The sequence below is a fragment of the Hemicordylus capensis genome, chromosome 10, assembly GCF_027244095.1.
Source record: "Hemicordylus capensis ecotype Gifberg chromosome 10, rHemCap1.1.pri, whole genome shotgun sequence".
Classification (NCBI taxonomy): domain Eukaryota; kingdom Metazoa; phylum Chordata; class Lepidosauria; order Squamata; family Cordylidae; genus Hemicordylus; species Hemicordylus capensis.
The window spans coordinates 29,229,942-29,251,553 of NC_069666.1; the positions used below are offsets into that span (position 1 = coordinate 29,229,942).

The 21,612-nt window shown below is 44.0% G+C and overlaps 1 protein-coding gene across 3 annotated transcripts in view; it reads right to left on the reverse strand.

The window, feature by feature from the left end:
- MYZAP (myocardial zonula adherens protein) overlaps positions 1-21,612 on the reverse strand; it is a 59,313-nt gene that overhangs the window by 30,162 nt on the left and 7,539 nt on the right. For all 3 annotated transcript variants that reach the window (XM_053272536.1, XM_053272533.1, XM_053272534.1), the window contains exons 2-10: positions 21,046-21,129; positions 14,933-15,088; positions 13,789-13,881; positions 11,412-11,525; positions 10,169-10,321; positions 8,801-8,926; positions 8,059-8,187; positions 5,207-5,292; positions 1,782-1,887 (exon numbers count right to left, since the gene is read on the reverse strand). In XM_053272536.1, coding sequence (XP_053128511.1) covers positions 1,782-1,887; positions 5,207-5,292; positions 8,059-8,187; positions 8,801-8,926; positions 10,169-10,321; positions 11,412-11,525; positions 13,789-13,881; positions 14,933-15,088; positions 21,046-21,129 — 1,047 coding nt within the window. The remainder of the gene's footprint in view (positions 1-1,781; positions 1,888-5,206; positions 5,293-8,058; positions 8,188-8,800; positions 8,927-10,168; positions 10,322-11,411; positions 11,526-13,788; positions 13,882-14,932; positions 15,089-21,045; positions 21,130-21,612) is intronic.

The window sequence follows — 21,612 nt, forward strand, 5'->3', positions numbered from 1 at the left end:
GGGGAGAACACAGAGTCATCCATGGAACAATACCGAGTGTCTCTGTAGCTGTAGCAGGCCGTAAGTGGGAAGAGAGATTAATCAATGTTGGAGCAATCAATATCAGAACACTTCCTTTTCCCAACTCTTATATATCTTGTGGACTTTCTTAATGAAATAGCCAATCTTGAGTCAACTGGTTTAAGGCTTTACATCCCTAACCATAACCTGATTGCAGTTTGCTACAAACTGCAGTTTCATACAGAAACATTTCCAGTGCTCAGTTTTTAAAAAAAGATATATAGAAAGCATGCAAAGCTTTTGGATAACAAACAGAAAATAGCCTCTAAAACAGTAACCACGAGGGGAAAGCTAACTTGCTTATGTACACACAATATTCTTGAATATTGGCAGATTAACAGGTTTGGGGACTGGAAAATGCAGCACAAGCAACAATTCTTTTGCACCTTGGAACAATTTTGCACCTAAGCAACAATTCTTTTGCACCTTGAATGTGGTTTGATTTAATGGAAACTATGCCCAGTATATCAGGGAATGCACCTCACACCTGATAGTGGAAGATGCTGATGATGCATTTGGAAAGCTGAACATGTGGGCATCCACCCCCACACCCTTTTGGCTTGTAAACATATCACAAATCCTGCTGTCACTTTTCCATCATGGCTCAAAATGCAATTTGTCCAAATCCAAAATGGATTGTGAGGAGTTCCAAAAGGATCTCTCCAAACTGGGTGAGTGGGCAACAAAATGGCAAATGCGGTTCAATGTTAGCAAATGTAAAGTGATGCACATTGGGACGAAAACCCCCAACTTCAAGTATACACTGATGGGATCTGAGCTGTCGGTGACTGACCAGGAGAGGGATCTTGGGGTCATGATGGACAGCTTGTTGAAAGTGTCGACTCAATGTGCGGCAGCTGTGGAAAAGGCCAATTCCGTGCTAGGGATCATCAGGAAGGGGATTGAAGATAAAACGGCTAACATTATAATGACCTTATACAAAAAGATGGTGCGACCACACTTTGAGTACTGCGTACAATTCTGGACACCACATCTACAAAAGGACATTGTTGAACTGCAGAAGATGCAGAAGAGGGCAACCAAGATGATCAGGGGCCTAGAGCACCTTTCTTATGAGGCAAGACTACAACACCTGGGGATTTTTAGTTTAGAAAAAAGACGACTGCGGGGAGACATGATAGAGGTCTATAAAATCATGCATGGTGTGGAGAAAGTGGAGAGAGAGAAATTCTTTTCCCTCTCACACAACACTAGAACCAGGGGTCACTCCATGAAATTGATTGCCAGGAGGTCTAGGACCAACAAACGGAAGTACTTTTTCACACAACGCATAATCAACTTGTGGAATTCTCTGCCACAAGATGTGGTGACAGCCAACAACCTGGATGGCTTTAAGAGGGGTTTGGATAACTTCATGGAGAAGAGGTCTATCAACGGCTACTAGTCGGAGGGCTAAAGGCCACCTCCAGCCTCAAAGGCAGTTGCAGGGGAGTAACAGCAGGAGGGAGAGCATGCCCCTTTCAACTCCTGCCTGTAGGCTTCCAGCGGCATCTGGTGGACCACTGTGTGAAACAGGATGCTGGGCTAGATGGACTTCCTTGGGCCTGATCCAGCAGGGCTGTTCTTATCTGCTTATGTTTTAAAAACAATCTTCAAGTTCTTAAACATGCGTCTGGCAATAAGTTTCAAATCCCGGCCCTAAGAGAATCTTGCAGAAAGGATCCTATGTTATTCAAAGCAAAAAAACTGCTAAGACTAACCTCCTCAACCATGTGCTTGACTTTCTTTTGTTGGCAAAGCACCATGTCATCCAGATGTTTGATTCGTTCTCGCAGACTAGCTGTGACCTCTTGCAACTGGTGTGACCTGACGCAGAAGACAGAAAATGTTACATCAGTGTGACTGCAGCCATCTATGCGAGAATAACTCCCTCCCCAAGCAGCATATCAAATTCTCTAAGAGATCTGAAAAAAATTAAATAAATAAAGATAAAATAGATTAGATATACAAATGAGAAGTGTTGGTATCTGTCTGTGGCTGAGAGGGCAGAAGTTTGCATCTGAATCACCTGGACTCCTGTGTGAAGCTGTGAGCTCCCCACTGCAGATGTAAGGTTGGGGCCCAAGAAGAAGCGCTCCTACTATAAGAGGAGTTGGCGGCTGCACCTGCATTCACAGGTCATTCACAGTTAGCAATTTGCATGGAATTGCTAACTTAATGTTAGTTTTTCTTATGCGGATATACTTTGAATTATAATATGTTCCATGGTTACGTTGAGTTAATTGTAACTGACTGAGAATATTTTCAAAGGAAAATACTCTTTTTCCCCTAGCGTGATTTCAACTTTTTTCCTATATGTATATGGTGCATAGTCTTGAGAGTATTATGGCATAGTTTTAAGTAAAACAGGAATGACAAAACCTATCTTACAGGTAGAACTAGCCCAGAGGCTAGTCCACAGGGCTCAAAGTCTGAGCAATCTAAACAATGCCTTTTCATACCTAAAACAGTTAACATAATTTATTCACAACTGAATGAATTAACAAGGACCTTGAATCAGGCCTGACATCTGAAATTGTAGTAGCTCTCTTGTCCCAGAGAGCTCTCGGTTTGAAATGCAACAAGATAACTATTATTATATGTTGAAGCTTCTAGTGTTGGGTATCTAAATCTTCTGTGGTCTGCCATCTTTTGCAATCTTTTAGACTTATTTCCAGCTGCAGTTGACCTTGATTTAGGGAAGCAGTTGTACAATATTCTCCCAAATTTATTTTTTTGTTTGCTAGCTCTCTTGTTCCTTCTCTACTCTTGGAGAGTAGGAAGAAACTGAATGGCCAGAGGCCACTGATTTCAAGGGGGGGGGGGTTGCCTCTGATACCATCAAAAAAACCCAACCCCTTGTTGCTTAATTATGTATTACAGCCAACTTGAAAGCTCTTCTGCCTGATCAGGATCTTATTTCCTGCACCTCCTATCTCAAGCCATAAGAGCAAATATGTCCAAGACCAAATTGTACCTACCTGGCAAAATATAGAAAAAATACAATCACAGTGCTCAACAGACTATCTTAAGGTTAAGGCGAGTATAATTCACTTTATACTCTGCCTTTAGGAGAGCAAAAAGCAATTATATGCAGATTTGATAGTCATGGATAGACTGACAAAGAAGGTGAATGTGTTTTTAGCTCCCAATGCAGAACCTATTACAGCTTCTGAAACTAATCTCAGACCTCTGTCTCTGGTGCATGAAACGGTTACACGTATAATACTTTAACCTTTCTGATGAATCCAACTATAATGATGATAGACCACCTGCTTATATGACCTATCAATCTCCTTTCCCCTCGAAAAAATGACATTCATTGAGGCTTTTGGCCCCAGATGAACTTGGACATGTAGAAAATAAAAACTTCATTGTTACTGCTGAAGTCTGTCCACAAATCTCCAAACAGCAACTGCTTAGAAATGGTGCTGTTTGTTGGGATGGTAAAGGGGATAAACTTGATATAATGGACAACTGATATGATATGACATCAAGGGAAGATAATCTTAAATGGCAGGCTGAAGGAACAAAAGGGAGGACAATCTGTTCCTGGACTTTTATCAGCACATGCCACATTTTGCTATTTCGGGAAACCTGGCTATATAAAAGAGATCCGTTTGCCAGGCTGTGAAGCATATTCTGCCTTGCCAACCACACCACAGGCAGGGGACAGGCCAAGTGGTGGGTTAGCAATTTTAGTCCTTAGCTCACTGGGAGTTTCAACCTTCTTAAGACAGGGTCTGGATCCTTGGGTTATGGCAATCTTGGTTTATTCCCTTTCCAATACCTATGCTTTTGTAAGTGTTTACATTTCCCGACAATCTTCCCCTTATTATCAGGATACTGATTGGACTGAAAGGTATACTCTCAGTGAGCCAGATGCCACCCACCTAAATTCACCAGTGGGGTGGGCAGGACAATACTTCTCCCTGATTCAGCCCATCCTCATGGAGTGGAATGAGAGCCGGGTTGATGGCCAGATTTTAACCAGGAAACTGACCATGCAACAACAGCTCTCATGCTTTGGATTGTATTTATGTAGCCTTTATTCCAATGTTAGCCCTAAAACATCCCCGGACATCAGAGGTGGGGCAGGCACATTGGGCGAATGGGGTGTTCTCTCACTTCCCTCCATGTGTATGGGCCGCATCAGAGAGGGGGATCATCCATTCCAGCCCTTAATCTTACAGAAAGAGTAAGTTTCCCACAAGGCTGAACTATTTTGGAGTGTGTGAGCAGGGAGCAGAACTGGAAAGCAATCGAACCTGAACCAATTGGCAAGGGAGATAATTTTACAATTTGTAAGTATGCATGGCATCTTTTACACATGGACTATAATACCAGAAAAATTTGGACTTGACCATATATATAGTCTTATCTGTGGTCCTCTAAAATATTGTTTTTCTCAACTTCCAAGCAAAAGCTTCTATTATCTATCACATTTATATTCTGCCTGATATATCTCTCTCTAGGCAGTGTACATAAGCCAAAGTACAATGTAAAACAGAATATCCTTTGGTGTCAATACCTTTTGCTAAGGGTAGGCAGCAGCCATGTTTGCTGATCCACATGTCTGCAGTCTGTATCTAGAGCTGTGTGTGCACATGCGTGCATGCTGGACGTAAAGAGCAAAATGGCCAGGCAGCTGAGGGGAGAGAACCCTCCTCTTCCTTACCTATCCACAGTCTCAGATTAGTCTAAAGTACCTGGAGGGTGTAAAGCAGGAGAGGGAGAGAGGGCTTCTCTCACCCACATATCCCTTTTGCTGTCAAAATTAACTCCCCATCCGCCACCCTGCAATATACGAACGGCGAAAACAGCTCCTACCACCATGGGAAGAGAGCTGGTCTTGTGGTAGCAAGCATGACTTGTCCCCTTAAGCTAAGCAGGATCCGCCCTGATTGCATAAGAAAGGGAGACTAGAAGTGTGAGCGCTGTAAGATATTCCCCTTATGGGATGGAGCCGCTCTGGGAAGAGCATCTAGGCTCCAAGTTCCTTCCCTGGCAGCATCTCCAAGAGAGGGCTGAGAGAGATCCCTGCCTGCAACCTTGGAGAAGCCACTGCCAGTCTGTGTAGGCAATACTGAGCTAGATGAACCTAGGTCTGACTCAGTATATGGCAGCTTCCTATGTCTATCCTTACCTCTGCCTGCCTGCCTGGCTGTGAAGGTTGGCTCCATGTAGTTGTACTTCATACTCCATTAGTTGTTCTTGCAGTTGATGGCGTTCCTAAACGGGGGCAAATCATTCCTGCCATTTAATGGGTTATACTTCAACAATAAAGCACATGTAAATTGGCTCTGTGTGCCTCAGCAGAAGGCTCCCTCCCACCATGAGGCTGAGGCCCTCCAAGGTGCCAACGGAGAGCAACTGAAATTCCCTGTCCTCGACTAGCTTTCAGCCGACCCTTCTGAGAAGCTTCACTCTCATTGGAAAGTCTCCTGGTGGCCACTCGCTGTAGCTCACTGCATTTTGTTCCTCTCTCTGAGACCTTATTACACTTTGAAAGGGAATGCCATGTTTTAATGAACTGAATACTAGCCATTTACATACAAGCTTTGTGCAAACAGCGATGTGTTTCAGGCCTAAGAGAACAACATGGGTGTCTTCCTTTTGTGGTCATGTAAACACACACTCATTTCCTCTCCTGCCAAAGAACACTACCCTGCTCAAGTAAAATCACCATTATAGTACTCCAGTATTAATTAGAGGCTTTGCTTAGGGAGGGTTTTGTTGTTTTTTAATCTCACTGTAAATGGAGAACTGGTCCTTAAACAACAAAGACATGCATCCTGAAGAGTGTGATCCTCCCCAGGTAATCTCAGAGAGTGCTGCTTTCAGAGCAATACTCCTTGCAGCCCAGTAGCAACATTATGCTGCAGCCCAACTGTCATTTTATTGATTGATTGATAAATTTATATACCACCTTTCATTAAAACAATTCCAAGGCGCTTTACAGCAAAATTTAAAAACAAGATGGTAAAAAAAAAAGACACAATTAAAATATTAAGTAAAAAATATTAAACAAATCTGATGAAAAATTTAAAACAAAAGCATAAAAGCAATACAGAGTACAAAGAGCAGCAGCAGAGAATCAAATAAATGCCTGGGCAAAAAGCCAAGATTTTACACTCTTTCTAAAAGCTGTGATGGAGACCGAAGAGCGAATAGCCACCGGGAGAGCATTCCAGAGTCTGGGGGCAGCAACAGAGAAGGCCCTGTCCCACGTGCATGACAACTGAGCCTTCTTCATTGTTGGCACCTGGAGCAGAGCCCTCTAAGATGACCTCATCAAGCAGGCAGCAACCTTTGGGAGCAGGCGGTTCCTCAGGTATCTCGGGCCCAAACCGTTAAGGGCTTTAAAGGTCAAAACCAGCACCTTGAATTGGACCTGGAAACAAACTGGCAGCAAGTGCAGCTCTTTCAAAATGGGTGTGATGTGCTCCCACCGGGCAGCTCTAAATAAAACCCTAGCTGCTGCATTTTGCACTAGCTGCAGTTTCCGGATATTCTTCAAGGGCAGCCCCATGTAGAGCGTGTTACAGTAATCTAGCCATGACACGACTAAGGCATGGGTAACTGTGGCCCGATCTGCCTTCTCAAGAAATATGCTATACATTCAGAACGTGTAATAATGCAAATTTGTGTGAAAAGCACATATAGTGGAGAAGTCCGTCTACCAAAACTCCAAAAATGTGTGTGTAAACATGCAGATCTTGTAATCTAAATAGATTTGATACCAGGAAGATTGCTAAATACCAGTTACCAAGAGAAAACTCTCAGACCTGGAGAAGCAAGGTCCGCTCCAGATTTTCCAGTGTACATTAAGCTCAAGGGAAATGTTGTTAATTGCATCCAGAAATAGTTGTCTTCAAAACCACCGTAACTTTCAGCTGGGGCAAAGTCCAAGGAAAGTAATGGGCAGGGCAGGGGAGACTTAAGGAAGCGAGAGAGAATCTGCTGGAACTTGTTCAACAGCAGTACCTGGAATGTCACAGTAGATACGTGGGCAGCAGGATTGCTGCTCCCAGGGAATAGCTACAACTCACTTCTGAAAACGACCCCTATGTTGTACCTGGGAGCCTGGGACCCACTGAGCCCAGAGAGCAGAGAGAGATAATCCAGTCTCCAGCCTCTTAAAGGTTTGGCAAAAAGCAGCCTTGGTGGGTCGGGACTTGTATTGGGACCACAGCATGGGAGGAAGGGTGGTTTGGTGTCTGGTTTTTAGTCTTCCCCTTCCGAACTGTCTTTCTATATTAAAAAAAAAAAAAAAAAACCCAGCCTCCGCACTCCCACCTGGGATTTAAACAGAAGATTTAATGATGGGGGGGGGGGAGCGGCAAAGGAGGCACAGCTGCCTCTGCTTACCAGAGCTCCATTTGCTCCTCTCTCTTCCGCCGCACCCCAATGTTAATGAAAGCTGCAGGCTGGCTATTCTTTGGTTATGTGTAGCTATACCTGATGAATGGCCAGCCTGCAGGCTGTGCAGAGTGGGAGAGAGAGGAGCAAACAGAGCTCCTCCTTTGTGCCCCCTGGATGAGCCACTCTTGGATTTACAAGGGAACACACAAGTTTTCCCTAACAAGACAAATAGCAAGTCAGAGAACGACTTTCATCAGGAAAACAAAAACAGTACCGAGCAAGTGGTTTTTTGTTTGTTTGTTTTTTAAAGCCTTGCCCAATGCCACAATCCTGATCCAAATTCTTTCCACTCGTGGCTGCTTTTGACAAAAAAGTAAAGCGGTGGGAGATTCAGTCATAGACCTCAGATGGCCCATCACGTTTGGCTCTTAGTCAAACTCAACAGGATGCAAAGACATGGAAAAGTATCAACTCCTTACTAACGTGGCTGTTCCTGGCCACCACTTTATATATGCAAGAGAATACATCGCAAGGGTTGCCCTTCCTGTGATCTTTGCCTTTCTGTACCATATTTGTAAAAGAAAGATTAATTCATTCATTAATTAAGAGGCTGGCTTGAGTGTAGACACTTGCCTCTTCCATGCGTTGAATGAACAGATCCAGCTCACCAATCCTCTGGTCTTTTTCTTGTAAACTCATCTCTGTAAGTCTCATCCTTTTATTAGCATCTTCAATCGCTGTAAGTAGTCTGTTGGTTTCACTCTTCAGACAGAAAAGTGTGACATTCTATCAGCAGGCTGAGCAAGGACAGCAAAGTTCCTACAGACACCTGCCCACAAAATGGCACCTTTGCTTCCCATTGGCTTGTCAGTTCCCCCCACCCCCAAGTCTCCTCTGGGTGAGCCCCGACTAAGGTTGGTGGTGGTGGTGGGGTTTATCTTGGTGGATGGGAATAGGACAAAGGAGGTGACATCAGAGCAACTCTCCTGGCCAAAAATATCACCCTAACTGGGCACAGAGATGGCCTCAGGTGGTCCTGGCCCTTGGTGGCTGCCTGATGATGCTAGCCCTGACACCTGTGCGTCTCTCTCTCCCACCCTGTGCTGCCTGCAGGCTGGCCATTTGCCTGGTAGAGCGGTGAGGCTCTCATTAACACTGGAGCAGGGGAGGAGAGGCAGCTGGGCCTCCTTTGGCACCCCCCTGGCTCATTAGGACAAGCCCCTCCTGGCCCTAAGACAGGGGCTCCCAACCTTGGGGCTGAAGGCCATTGTGGCTGGGGATGATGGGAGTTGTAGTCTGCCAGCATCTGCAGACCAAAGCTTGGGCATCCCAGAGTCCCCGAGGATGCACCACCCAGACCCAGCTGTCCACCTACTATCAGGGTTTCTTTCTCCAGTTTATGCTTCTGTTCTTCTTCCTGGAGCTTTTCTTCATATTGGCTGTATAGTTTTCTGGTCATCTCTCGCATTATTTCTACATTAGCTTCTTGTGAACAATCAACCTGGAAAAGAGTTGGGGACATTTTCCACAGCCAAACCAATGACAAGGCAGAAAAGAAAAGCATTGTAAGGATACTGGGGGAAATGCCACACTCTTAACGAGCAGGCTAGGCTTAAGACACTGGGTGTGAGTCAAGGACAGCGCAAAAGGGGGCTTTGATTTGAATGCCCGAGGGCAATGACTCCTGCAGAAATGTGGCTCCCCACAGAGCACATAAAGGGTTCTCCTGCTTAGAGAGGGCCCTGCCTGTGCACTGGATTGGTTAATTTGTGGTTCTTGTGTACAGAAGAGAGAGCATTAAAGCTGTCCATTGCAAGGCAAGACAACTCTTACAACTTGCTAACATGGACCAACTAATATGAAGCACCAATGCAAAACACTTCAAAGAGGTCATTCATACACTCAAAAACTGTGTTCTACCCAGGTTTAGGAGCTGTGTGTGCTCTCAATTTTCAGTTGCAAGGGAGAAGGAAAACCTGGGCAGGCTTTCCTCCTCCCTTGCTTCCACACAAGCAAAAACTGGGAGCATACACAGCTCCCAAACCCGGGTAGAACCGGGTGAATGACCTAAAAGACTTATCTCTTATATGTAAACAGTTTACTTTTTACTTTGTCAGCTAAGACAATGGAAGAAACGGCAGAGGATTTAAAAAGCAAAAAGCTCAAGCAGATAACACAATGTTAATAAAAGTCACTTAATGTACAGTTTATTATTCTTCCACAGTTTTATTGGCATTATCCCTCAGAAACAAGATGCAGAGAAACTGATAATCTCTGAGGTTTTGTTTTGCCTAATAAAACCTTGTGCTGAATTCTATGAATAACGACATTTCATGCCAGAGACACGACCAGCCTTTCCAAGGTCAGGTTAATACATTCCTAACGCTGAGTAGTACTGCCATTTTGCTTTTCCCAAAGTCACCAGCAAGATGATCCTTGACAACTAATGTCAGTAGACTCCTCAGGTCATCTTTTCATGGAGGACAGGTCTACCAATGGCCCAGGGGGGCTCTAGGGGGCAAGTAATCCCCCCCCACGTCTGTTCCAGAAGCCTGTGGAACATCGCACATCCACCCAGAAATGCACTCTGCCCATTGCTGCCACTGATGGCTACAGGCCACCTCCATCCTCAGTGGCAGGATGTATCTGAATACCAGTTGCAGGGGAGCAACAGCAGAAGAGGGGGCAGGCCCTCACCTCCTGCTTGTGGGCTTCTTGGAGGAACTGGGTTGTTCTTATGTACCTTGAGTTTAAGCAGTTCATTTTCAACTCTAGCTGTTTCCAGCTGCTTTTGCTTTTCCTTCAGTTTTTCCATGGACTCTTCATGTGTTTGCTTTAGATTCTTGATCTGATCTCGTATAACTGTATTCTCCAATGTAACATCGACTAAGGTTTTCTGTGAACACATGCAACAAAATACAAAATTAATCCACAACTGCCTGAAAAACTGAAGACAAGGAAAAGATTTACAAGGTGGCAGTTTTTTCAACCAGTCCTTGGCAAGGGCTATGCAGAACTAGGATTTCTGAATGGTTCTATCCATCCAACCACACTTAGCAACAACCAGACTGGCAAAACGTGTGCTATACAAAGGGATTCTCCAGTATAGTGAACTATTCACAAGACTCAGTTCTGCATGGAATTCCCTACAACAGAGATTCTCAAACTGGGCCCCCCAGATGTCACTGGACTCCAACTCCCATCATTCCCAGCCACAACAGCCAAGCCATTGTGGCCAGGGATGATGAAAGTTGCAGTCCAACAACAACTGGGGACCCAAGTTTGAGAAATCTTGACCTACTGGATGCCTGAAAAAGAGAGTAATCTTGTGATGTCGATTCATCCAGAAATAAACCAGTATGTGGAGTTAACCAGGGATTACTATGGAGCAGCAGATTGTCAACCGTGAAAGGTTGGCTGCGAGGTGAGAAACAAAGAAGCCGACACAATAAATTAATACTAATATGAAGGGAATTCAGTTTTTACGAAAGTATGGCTGGTCATCAATATCAAGTGGTAAAGCACTTTGCCCCAAATATAGATATATCTATTCTGCAGATAAATAAATAAATGTTAAACTATTAAATGAAGCACACGGACTTCTTAGCAAATTCTTAAATATTTAAGAAGTCTACCAGTTTTTCATTAAATTACCTAATAAACCCCAATAAGGTGAGGGATAAAGATACATGAATTCTCAGCACCATGTCCTTTTTTTCATAAACAGAGTCTTGTATGACAACAGAGGAAAATGACGTTTTATTTTATATATCTGATTAATTAAAATGTAAGTTATTTGCTTTAAAGTTCATAATTACCCCTCCTCCCTCCCTTCTGGCCAGTGGACATTAGAAGGAACAGAATCGTCACTCCCAATGTTTACTGCATGGTGACTGTGTCCTACCTGCACTTTAAACAGAATGGGCAAGAGCAGTTCTGTTTGCTCACAGAACCAGGTATCTATGGTGACCCTATCAGTCATTTACCTGCAGCTCAATTGAGGCTGAAGTCAAGGAGCTGTTCATTTCACTGAAGCTATCCAAAGCTGCCGAGTGCACTTGGACATGATTCTGAAGCGATTCCTGCTGAGTGTTTGATATCTGGAGAAACAGAAACAAGATTTCCCCATTAGAAAGATTTAGCAGGAACTGCAAACTTAACAAGCATTGGTCTTGCTTTGAGTTACATGATGTTCCGAATGTTACAGATATTGATGGGAATATATATCTTACAAGCCTGCATTGCTTGCCAGCACTCAGACTCTTCCAAGGGCAAGTGAGGCTGCATTCTGGGCTTGGCAAGGAGCTCTCCCCCATTTGCCACGAAGGGTCCATTCAAGCCATCTTATTTGCTACTTCCTCCCTTCCCCACAACGACACCAAAGGCGTAGAATCTGCAGCCGTATGCTACCATGTTGGGGCTGCTGACTCTGGCCCATCCAATATATAGCATTTCTAAGGCACAGGAGAGACCAGCTCCATTGGCTACTGTTGCACCTGTACTGGGGACAGGCAGGAAAAGGTACCACTTGTGGGCTTCACTCCCAATCATCACTCTGAGGTTTTGTTAATGCAGCAGCTCACAGGATTACAGGTCAGAGCCAAAGAGTTACCCAAAAAACCACCTACATACTTCCTTAAAAAAACCCACATACAATTTTAAAACTCTGGATATTCCCTGGAAAAACTCAATTCCAGTAAGTATTTCCACATTCCTCACTGAGATGGGTAGGAGTTTGAAGAGAAGAAAGGCTGATAACCCTAAATAATAAGAAATATTACACATTTGCTCAGGATTCAGCCAATTTTGGGGGCAGGAAATCATTTCAGATACACCCACAAGGAAAGCATAAACTAAATGCAAGACAACAGCAAATGTAGAGATCCACTGTATTTGAACAGGATAACAGCAGAATATCTCATGGATGGTCCAGCACAAGAAACTGTGACCTGCAACCCACACAAATAGAAATTATGTCAGTTAATCTGAAAGGCCAACGATATCCACATCTAGATCAAATATTCTGGAGGCCAGTTCCCATAAATATTTATTAGTAAATTAAAGTGTTTATTAACCCGCCAAGGCACTAGTCTTGATGGCTACAGACCACCTCCAGGCTCAGAAAAGATACCTCTCAATACCAGTTGCAGGGGAGCAACAGCAGGAGAGAGGAGGGCATGCCCTCACCTCTTGCCTGTGGGCTTCTCAGGGGCATCTGGTGGGTCACTGTGTGTGAAACAGGAGGCTGGACTAGCTAGGCCTCAGGCCTGATCCAGCAGGGCTGTTCTGATGTTCCCACGCAAAACTAGGCCAGCACATGCAGAGGCAGTCACTGGCCAAGGTGCACTTTGGAGACACGTGCAGGATGCAGAGCCAGGATTCCGCAGACAGACTCCAAAGGGGAATTAACTTGGGAGGAGCTAAACAAAGAAGGTACAGAATGGAAGAGCGTCCTATAATCTGTCCATCTGTGTTTCTAAACTAGGGCTGATAAGAGGGAAGGAAGGTAGATGATAAAATCAACAACATTAAGCAAGGAATGCTCACTGTGGAAACATAGTTCTCGTCTTCTCACAAACAGGCCACATTGTCATGACCTGCTCAACTGCAGTTACAGAGTACTCTGATTGGAGAGCTGAGCACACTTCCACGGATAGTGATGTGGGAACCCACTCCTCAGTGCCAGGCAGAGTCCGGCCATCGCAGACAACTAGGATTAAACTAGGATTGGCAACTACTAGGCCTGTACAGCAGCAGCAATTTTGGATCAACTCTGATCCAATAACAATATGGAATAAAAATACTGGGTGGGCCGACAGGGTCTCCCCAACACTATTGTTAGCACCCCCTTGACTTTGGGGCTGTAGGCTTTAAAAACCAGCCCTCAGCTGGCCTAGAAAGTCTTTCCAAGCAGTGGGGCTGTTTTTTTCTCTCTCCATTATTACTATTGGAAGGGGAAGGATTTCCAAAAGGACAGCAAGGATTTTAGTTAGAATTCCGACTCTCAGGACTCCCTACTGTCGTATCAGAAATCCTTCTGAGAATGGCTGATAACGGTCATATTGGTCCAATATTCCGATCGGACTGATTGCACAGCCCTAGTAAACACTATCAGATCGCAGTCACCAATCGCAGTTTAGTCCCAGATAACCACAGTGGCGGGACTACAATCTGTGCTAAAGCATGTGTTCTCATGTCATGTTCTGCGGGAGCCCACCTGGCTTACTCATCATGCAGGTCTTGAGAATGCAGCCTTTGTAACGAATACAGGTGGACGTAAAACATTCCCATTCCATAGCATCAGAATTCACAAATTATTCCGTTCATCTTTTCTGTAATTGTTAAAAGTGCATGGGTACTTACTGTCAGTTCATTTGTAAGCTCTTGGATCTTGCGTTTCATTTCATCATATTCTCCATACATTTTCTTTCTTACTTTTTCCAACGTCAGCCTCACCTGAAACAGAAAAGTTACAATATTTAATATTGCTCCCAATGCTATGGAGATTATAGATCTCAAAGATACTCTTGCATTTTATAATGATAACTAACAAAACCCAATACTTACTCCATAACAGAATCCAGTTTTTGCTTTCACTACAGTGACACAGCCAGTCCACCTGAGTATGTAAGATCAGGCTAATACCTCATTGTTTCAGTAAGAAAAGAGTAAGTTTCACAGAGCTGTCTTGTATGATTTTCAGTCTACTTGCCCCGAAGAAGGCCGTTTGGGCCAAAATTTGTTGAGCTTTCAATAAAATATACAGTATCATACATTTAGAAGTATTTTGAGATGGGTTCTCTCTTTTTGTTGACATTGTGTGGCAACCAAAAAAGGATTGTAGGAAGTAATCAGCAGGCACGGGGAGGGTTCAGTTCCCTTCCTCCATTCAACCTTCTTGCTTGAAAGATTGGAGCCTGCATTTTACATTTGATTGGAGCAGGCTGAGGTCAAAACCAACCAGTCTGGACATAAAGTTTACCTTGAAATTTTTCTCATACAGAATACTGAAACGCAGTTAAGACACAGATCAAAGATGCAATCCAGGGCCAGGAAAACAATGGGAAGTATTGTTTTAGTGCCATTTATCTGAACAGGTCAGGCTATGAGCAGGAAGACAGAGTCAGGCTGGTCAGGGATGGTAGCACACAGTAAAGCCACTCAGAAGACCAAATTACGCAGCCTGGGGGAAGCTGGGGAAGAGACAGGCAGGAGCTTACCTGTCTTCCCCGCACACAATGCTGAACCCAACCAAGGCTCTGCCACTCACATGCCCGCACGAGCACCAGGGCGGCAACTGGCGCAGCAAGGGAGAGCCAGAGAGAAGGGTGCCCAGCGCCCAGGAAGCCCACAATGCACCACACAAACAGCACAGTGCATTTGGGGAAATCCCTGGATGCCGGGTCACTCCTCCCCCCAACTCTATGGTGAGTATTGCTGCTGGCTTACCGATCAGAAGCCAACCATCTATGCAAAAAACAAAACAATGTGCCGAAACATAACTTACATCTCTTATATATTTCATTTCTTCTTTCAGCTGGTTCGCTGACCATCCATAAACCACCATTTCTTTGTTATGATTATCGTCGGATCTGTGGACCACACCATACACCACACCATGCGAGAAGTTTCCTGAAGACAATCCGTTGGGAACATGGTAGAGCTGCTGTACAGACACAAAAATAATTTCATCCTCAAAATATGGAAAAACAAAGGTAGAGATATCATGCTATATGACCATCATTGGATAGTTCCAACTTGAACATCAGTTTAGGACAGGTGCACTACACATTTTTAAATCAATCAATCAAACTGCAGTTATTGTGTTCTTCATAAAAACCACTCTGTAGACAATAACAACTGCATTCTGAACTACACTAATAGATAAGGAACATCTAACAATGTATAAATAATAAGTGTTCTTTTCTTCAACTTGTAAACTTAGCTGAGAATAGTTATGTGTGTACTTTAAAAAGGCGATTTTGGGATTCCAATTCTAATCCAGGGTACCAGCCAATCACACCCTTTTAACCCAAAGCTTCAACTCTGCGGACAATACAGGTACCCACTAGGTAAGTTTAATTTGTGTCCTATGCCTATTTATTTATGTACTAGATTTATTTACCTCCTGACTTGAAAGGCTTTAGGCGGTTCACAAAAACACACACAAGAAAAAAATAAAACAAACTGTTAAAATCAGCAATTTAAAAATTGCAAAATTTCAGAGAGTACTAAAAGTCTGGCTGAAAAAATGTGTTTTAAGGGCTCTTTTGAAGGCTGGGGAAAATGTTAAACCCTGAATGTCTACAGGGAGTGCATATCTATAGGGAGCGACTACCAAATGTCTATAGGGAGCAAATGTCTATAGGAGTGACTACAGACAGAAGGTCTGTTCCCAAGTCCCTGTCAGACAAGCCGGAGGCATACGGAGACGGACCTCTCTTGATTATTTCAATGTGCGGTGGGGATCATGCAGAAGGTGGGGATCATGCAGAAGACGGCGCTCTCCTAGGTAACCTACAAAATTTTAAGGGTGCAACAGAGAAGACTCTAAGTGGGCCACTATGGACAGAGCAGCAGAAGAGAAAATGATGCACACACTTGAATGAAGCTGTTAGCATATGACCCAATGATTTTGTAGAGGACACTACAGTGTATTTATGGATTGATATTTCAGTGTAAATTCTGCGAGCAAAAAACTACCTTGTACTGATTCAGGGACAGTTGGCTTTTCTTCACTAGAGGATCTCATTGTATGTGTCTATAAAGAGAGAGGGCTAATTCTCTCAATCTCGACAGTGCTAGGGAACCAGAGATTCAGAGCCATGTCTGTTCCTGGTTTCCAGTAAGGGGCTAGACATTTCTGGCAATGTTGGGTTGGCACTGTGCCAACCTAACATTTAACTGGGATTGATAATCTGGGATTTTATCTAGGATTGCCAATCCCAGTTAAATGCCAGGTTGGTGTGGTGCCAACCCAACACTGCTGAACATTTCTGGCTTCTTACAATTGGAAATTGGGCATGCACACAGCTCACAAATCTCCTGTTTCCCAGCATTGTGGAGATTGTAAGAATAAACCCAGAGATTACATATATTTAGAATAGAATGCTTTAGACTATCCACATATCTGTCTAAATAACTGCCAAATTCTTCAAGCTCCTGCTGCACTTGGTTTTTACACACAGAGAAATGCTTTACAGTCCATTTTAGTATGTCGCCTAAATGGCAAATAAACATGTATAGCTCACTCTGTAATACATGTCTATAGTCCCACTTACATAACTGAATTCTACCTTGTCAAGGGGGGAGGGAGGGGGAAAGCGAACTTTCAATATGAACTGGGTGGAGTGCGAGACTTTCAGTCTAATAAACAGCTTTTCATTTCCTGGGTTAAATATTTTCTTTGGTGGCTTCGTATCAACCACTCCCCTACACTACTATTATTCATACTGAAACCTTAAAGAATCATTTGACATACCAAAATGCAAAGTAATTTGAACTAGGAATAACTGCTTCAACATGTACTCTTTTGAGAACCTGCACATTACACACGGAACAAGTCGCCCTGGCATCATGACAAATATCACATTCCATCTGCTCAAGACATTTTTTCATCATGCCACACAGTGTGCTTGCATAAAACCGGAAAACACTGAAAAATGTTAGATGCTAGAACTGTCATGAAGGGATAAGAACCGTCTACTCTACATCAAAGTATGAGTTTGGTTGTTGTCACCATATCCTATCACTGTAGTTTTGACTAACCTGATGAGTTATCAGGAGCTTAACAAAAGAAGTATGATAATCTTTAGTGTCGGGAATCTTTCTCCAGCCTTTGGGAATGTGCCACCCATCAGAATTTGTGGGGGAAATGGACAGACAGCAAGAAGCAGTTTGAAACTGGATTCAGACATAATAACAAATAATGATCTGTGATTCTATGCATGAGCAGGCTCAAGTCTTGGGCCTGAACATTCCCCTCTGCTCTCTCACACACAATGGAAAGGGAGTTTAAAGTTTCTATTTGTGGTTTGTAAAAAACTGATTTCTCATTACATCCAAATTCAGGAAACGATGTTTTGTTCAAAGCATAGTTAGTTAACAAACCAGGACCAAACATCAGCTGGAGTCACTGGCAACTGAAACTTCTTTGGAGTATGGTTCCTCTTTGGCATTTCAGAACAGGGTTAGATTCCGTGCTACTTATTATAGGAGTCTATTTCCACTATGCTTTGCTTAAATATTTGTAAGTAGCTACTACAAAGACCCATCTCCAGTGCTCTCTTTTATCCAAAGGAAACCAAGTCCTGAAGCAGTGACCCTGGGCCTACCATCACTGGGGAAAGTATGGCGCATCGGACACATCATTCAAGAGAGCAGCCAAGGAACTGCGATCAAGGAGGAGTGTTAAATCAAACACACACATTTTTCACACAACTCACTTCAGAGGAAAGTTGGCTGAACTATATCACAGTTTAACACAGAAACAGAAACTCTTGTGTTTTGCAAAAGTCGAATAGACTGCCATAAATTCTTCTCAAGTTTCTACTCTGCCCAAATAGGTTGGTATAAACTGTGGAGACATTCTGCACAGTACTTTGGCTACCTCACTGTCCACCCCTGACTGGATCATTTATGAATAACTTAAATAATGGCCCCACTACAAATCCCCTGGGGAACCCCAGCGCCTACTTCCTTCCATTATAAAAAAGTTCCTTTTTTATTATTACTCTTCCCCTTTTTAACTAGTTACATAGCCATCAAAGGATTTGCCTGAAGCTTGCAAAGCAGTTCTGGGAGCTGTTACTTGGGAAATAAGCAAAAGTCTTTCTGCACGCACACAACTGTTGGCACACTTTTCAAGACTCAATGAGGGAGGGCCAGTGCTTAAGACATCTTTCCCCCCACAAGCTCTGAAAAAGCCCAACATGGGGAGTATATTTTCCCAGGACCCTCTTTCCCACTCCTGCTCAGCATAAAAATAACAGTGATGTGTACAATGATATATACTCAGCAATAGCTGAAGCAAAAGAATGTTATCAGCATTCCCAAAACCTGCCTTTAAAATTAGCAACAACAACTATAGGATGCTCCACCCCAAAAGGGGAGGTGGAAAACCCCACAGCAGATCATAAATACAGCTAAGGTATATATATTGATTTCATTCACCAGGGCAACTTGGCATGATCAGCTATTTCTTTCCTTTTTAATCTATCACTAAACATAAAGAAAACAACGACAGTTGCCATCTTCAGACAATCTGACCCGAATTGGGACTGCAGAAGGGGAAAGAGTTCCATCCCCCCCACCCCCACGGTAGTCCCACTCTTGACTGACACTTCATTTCGGGAGTGGGGACCAAGCATGCGCCAGCTAAACGACACACTTTACGTAACATGCAGTTTGGCCACTTAGAATGACCTCCAGGTAGCCAGGCAGGGAACCGTCTGCAAACTGAAAAAAAGGGCTGGTACCCTTTTTCTGGGTCGGTTGTGGTGGCTTCATGAGATTATTCCACGGGCAGATTAGGTGATTTCTCTCTCGCTCCATGCTAGTTGCTGCTGTGGGCTGACTTGCAAGGTTGCCTTACAATACAGGCTACTCTGGCATCTAAACAAAATATCTCTCCTCCTGAGTATGATGAGGCACACATCATTTAAATGAAGGCTGCTGATTAGCAGTTTGCAAAAGCGGTCTGGCAGGCCAATCCAGCTCCTGCCAAAGCACCACCACCACCAGCGTGACCCTGGGCCTCCCAGGAAGAGGAATGGAGCCCAGCCCCATTTCCAAAGGCACCTTGGCATTTACTGAGCACAGCTATTTCCACACTGCCTCATAAAGTCCTGGGTGTGATGCTAATGGAGCAATTACTACGCTCTCAGCATTGCCTCACCTCTTTGCCAGTCCAGCTTCACTACGGAAGGTACTGGAGTTGAGCGGGGTGGGCGGAGAGGAGCATCCCTTCTGCCTAGAGCCATCCTGCCCATAAGGTCCTCATATCCTGAGCCAGAAGCGCACACATCCCATTTCTGACTAAGAGGAGAGGTTCCAAGTTCCCTCCCTGGCAGCATCTCCAAGACAGGGTTGAGAGAGATTCCTGCCTGCAACCTCAGAGAAGCTGCTGCCAGTCTGTGAAGACAATACTGAGCTAGATAGACCAATGGTCTGACTCAGTAGATGGCAGCTTCCCCTGTTCCTATGAAATTGTGGCTGCAGCAGTAATGTGGGGCCAGGAGCCTTGTGCCAACTGAGCACCATTCAGGAGTCACAGATGGCTAAGGGCATCACAGACCGAAGCAGGCCTGTGATCCCACACTGCCGAAACGGCATAATCTGCAACACTGCATCAGTACTGTGTGGCGGTGGCCTCTCACGGCCAGTAGCAGCCCGCCCAGACAAGCAGGAGGGCACCCAAGGAGACACAGCTGCCTGTGGCTGCTGGCAGCTCCCCTCTCTCCCATCCCGCCCCGCCCAGCGTTCACGAAAGCCACACTGCCTGCAGGCTGGCCACTGGTCTGGTGGAGCTACATACACATGCCGGTAGCATGGCTCTCGTTAATGCCGAGGTGGGATGGGGTGCCTCCTTGGGCACCCCTCTGGCTCGCTAGGTTAAGCCACTCCTGCTCGCAGCACAGCCATCGCCACACAGTCCAGCACGCCTCCAGTGAAAGGGGGCTCCTCTATGGGAAGCAGAGATCCTATCGTCCAGCCACAGCTGGGAACGAACACGTGGGGAGCGCTGGGAAAGGAAGGCAGCCCTTCCAGGCACTTTTCGCCATGGGAAAGGATGACCCCTCCAGCGCTCCCCATGCGCCTGCTTTCTTTTAATTAACCCATAACCACCACAATATTAAATCTAAATTTCAAGGAGAAAGCAAGCAAGAATAAGCATCTTTCCATAAAACAAGTACTGTAGTCCTTTAGTTCAGTTGCAAAATCTGGGGATTGTAGTGCCGATTTCCAAAGCATTTGCTTAACCATATCACTCCTATCTTAAAAGAGCTACACTGGTTGCCACAAAATTTCCAGGCAAAATACAAGGTCTTGGTTATAACCTATAAAGCCCTAAACAGCTTGGGACCTGGGTATTTAAGAGAACGTCTTCTTCATTATGAATCCCACCGCCCATTGAGATCATGTGGAGAAGTTCGTCTGCAGTTGCCACCGGCTCGTCTAGTGGCTACTCAGGGACGGGCTTTCTCCATTGCTCTCCAGAAGCTTTGGAACGCACTCCCTGCTGAAATAAGAGCCTCCCCATCTCTCACAACTTTTAAAAAGGCAGTCAAGACACAAGGCAGTCAAGACACTCAGGCTTTTAATTAGATACTGTTTTAAAAGTTTGATGGTTTTTAATAGTTTTAACGTTTTAAGTTTCAAATTGTTGTAATGTTTTAACCTTTTTACTTGTTGTTTTTATTGTTTTGTTGTAAACCGCCCAGAGACTTGCATTTTGAGCAATATACAAATATGTTAAATAAATAATAACACAAAAGATGCATCTGGTTTATTTTAAGTAGATCAGAAATCTCACTGAACACTTATCTCTTCTGTTTTCTGTGACAGAAGAAGAAAAACAACAGCACATTGTTATTGGCTGTGGGGCCAAGCAAAACTCACCTTTTTTGTCCTTTCAGTCTTATTTTTTCCTTTCTGTGGGCCTTCATCAGGGGGCAGGGTTAAGCGCAATCGGCAAACATTTGCCTAGAGGAAAGACAAAACCAGCTTTCAGTATATTAAGAACACTCCATCCATTGTGAAAGGATGAAACGTTACTTTCCAGTGGGTAATCCCTAAAGATGAGGAGGCAAAAAAAGACAGGTCAAAGAAAACTTTGTATCAAAAATGATTAGAAGTTGTTGAAAGAAAGGGAGCAGGGGAGCGACAGAAAAGGACTATTTAGGAGCAACACCTTTCTTCGTAAGAAAGTTTCTTCTTTCATGACCACTGGAATTATTACTATAATAAATATTCTCATAGTAGGGATTGGGCACTTGACTGGTAAAAGAATATGCAAGTGAGCTGGCCAAATGTTGCCAAATAATGAAGGGTGTTCATTGTTCTAACAAAAGGACAAATATAACTTTACATATGGTAGGTTCATCTATCTGCCATATTTCACAAGGAGATACAAGTTACGTCAGAGTGTGAAGATCTTTAGACAAAAGTAATCAATTCCAATTCTAA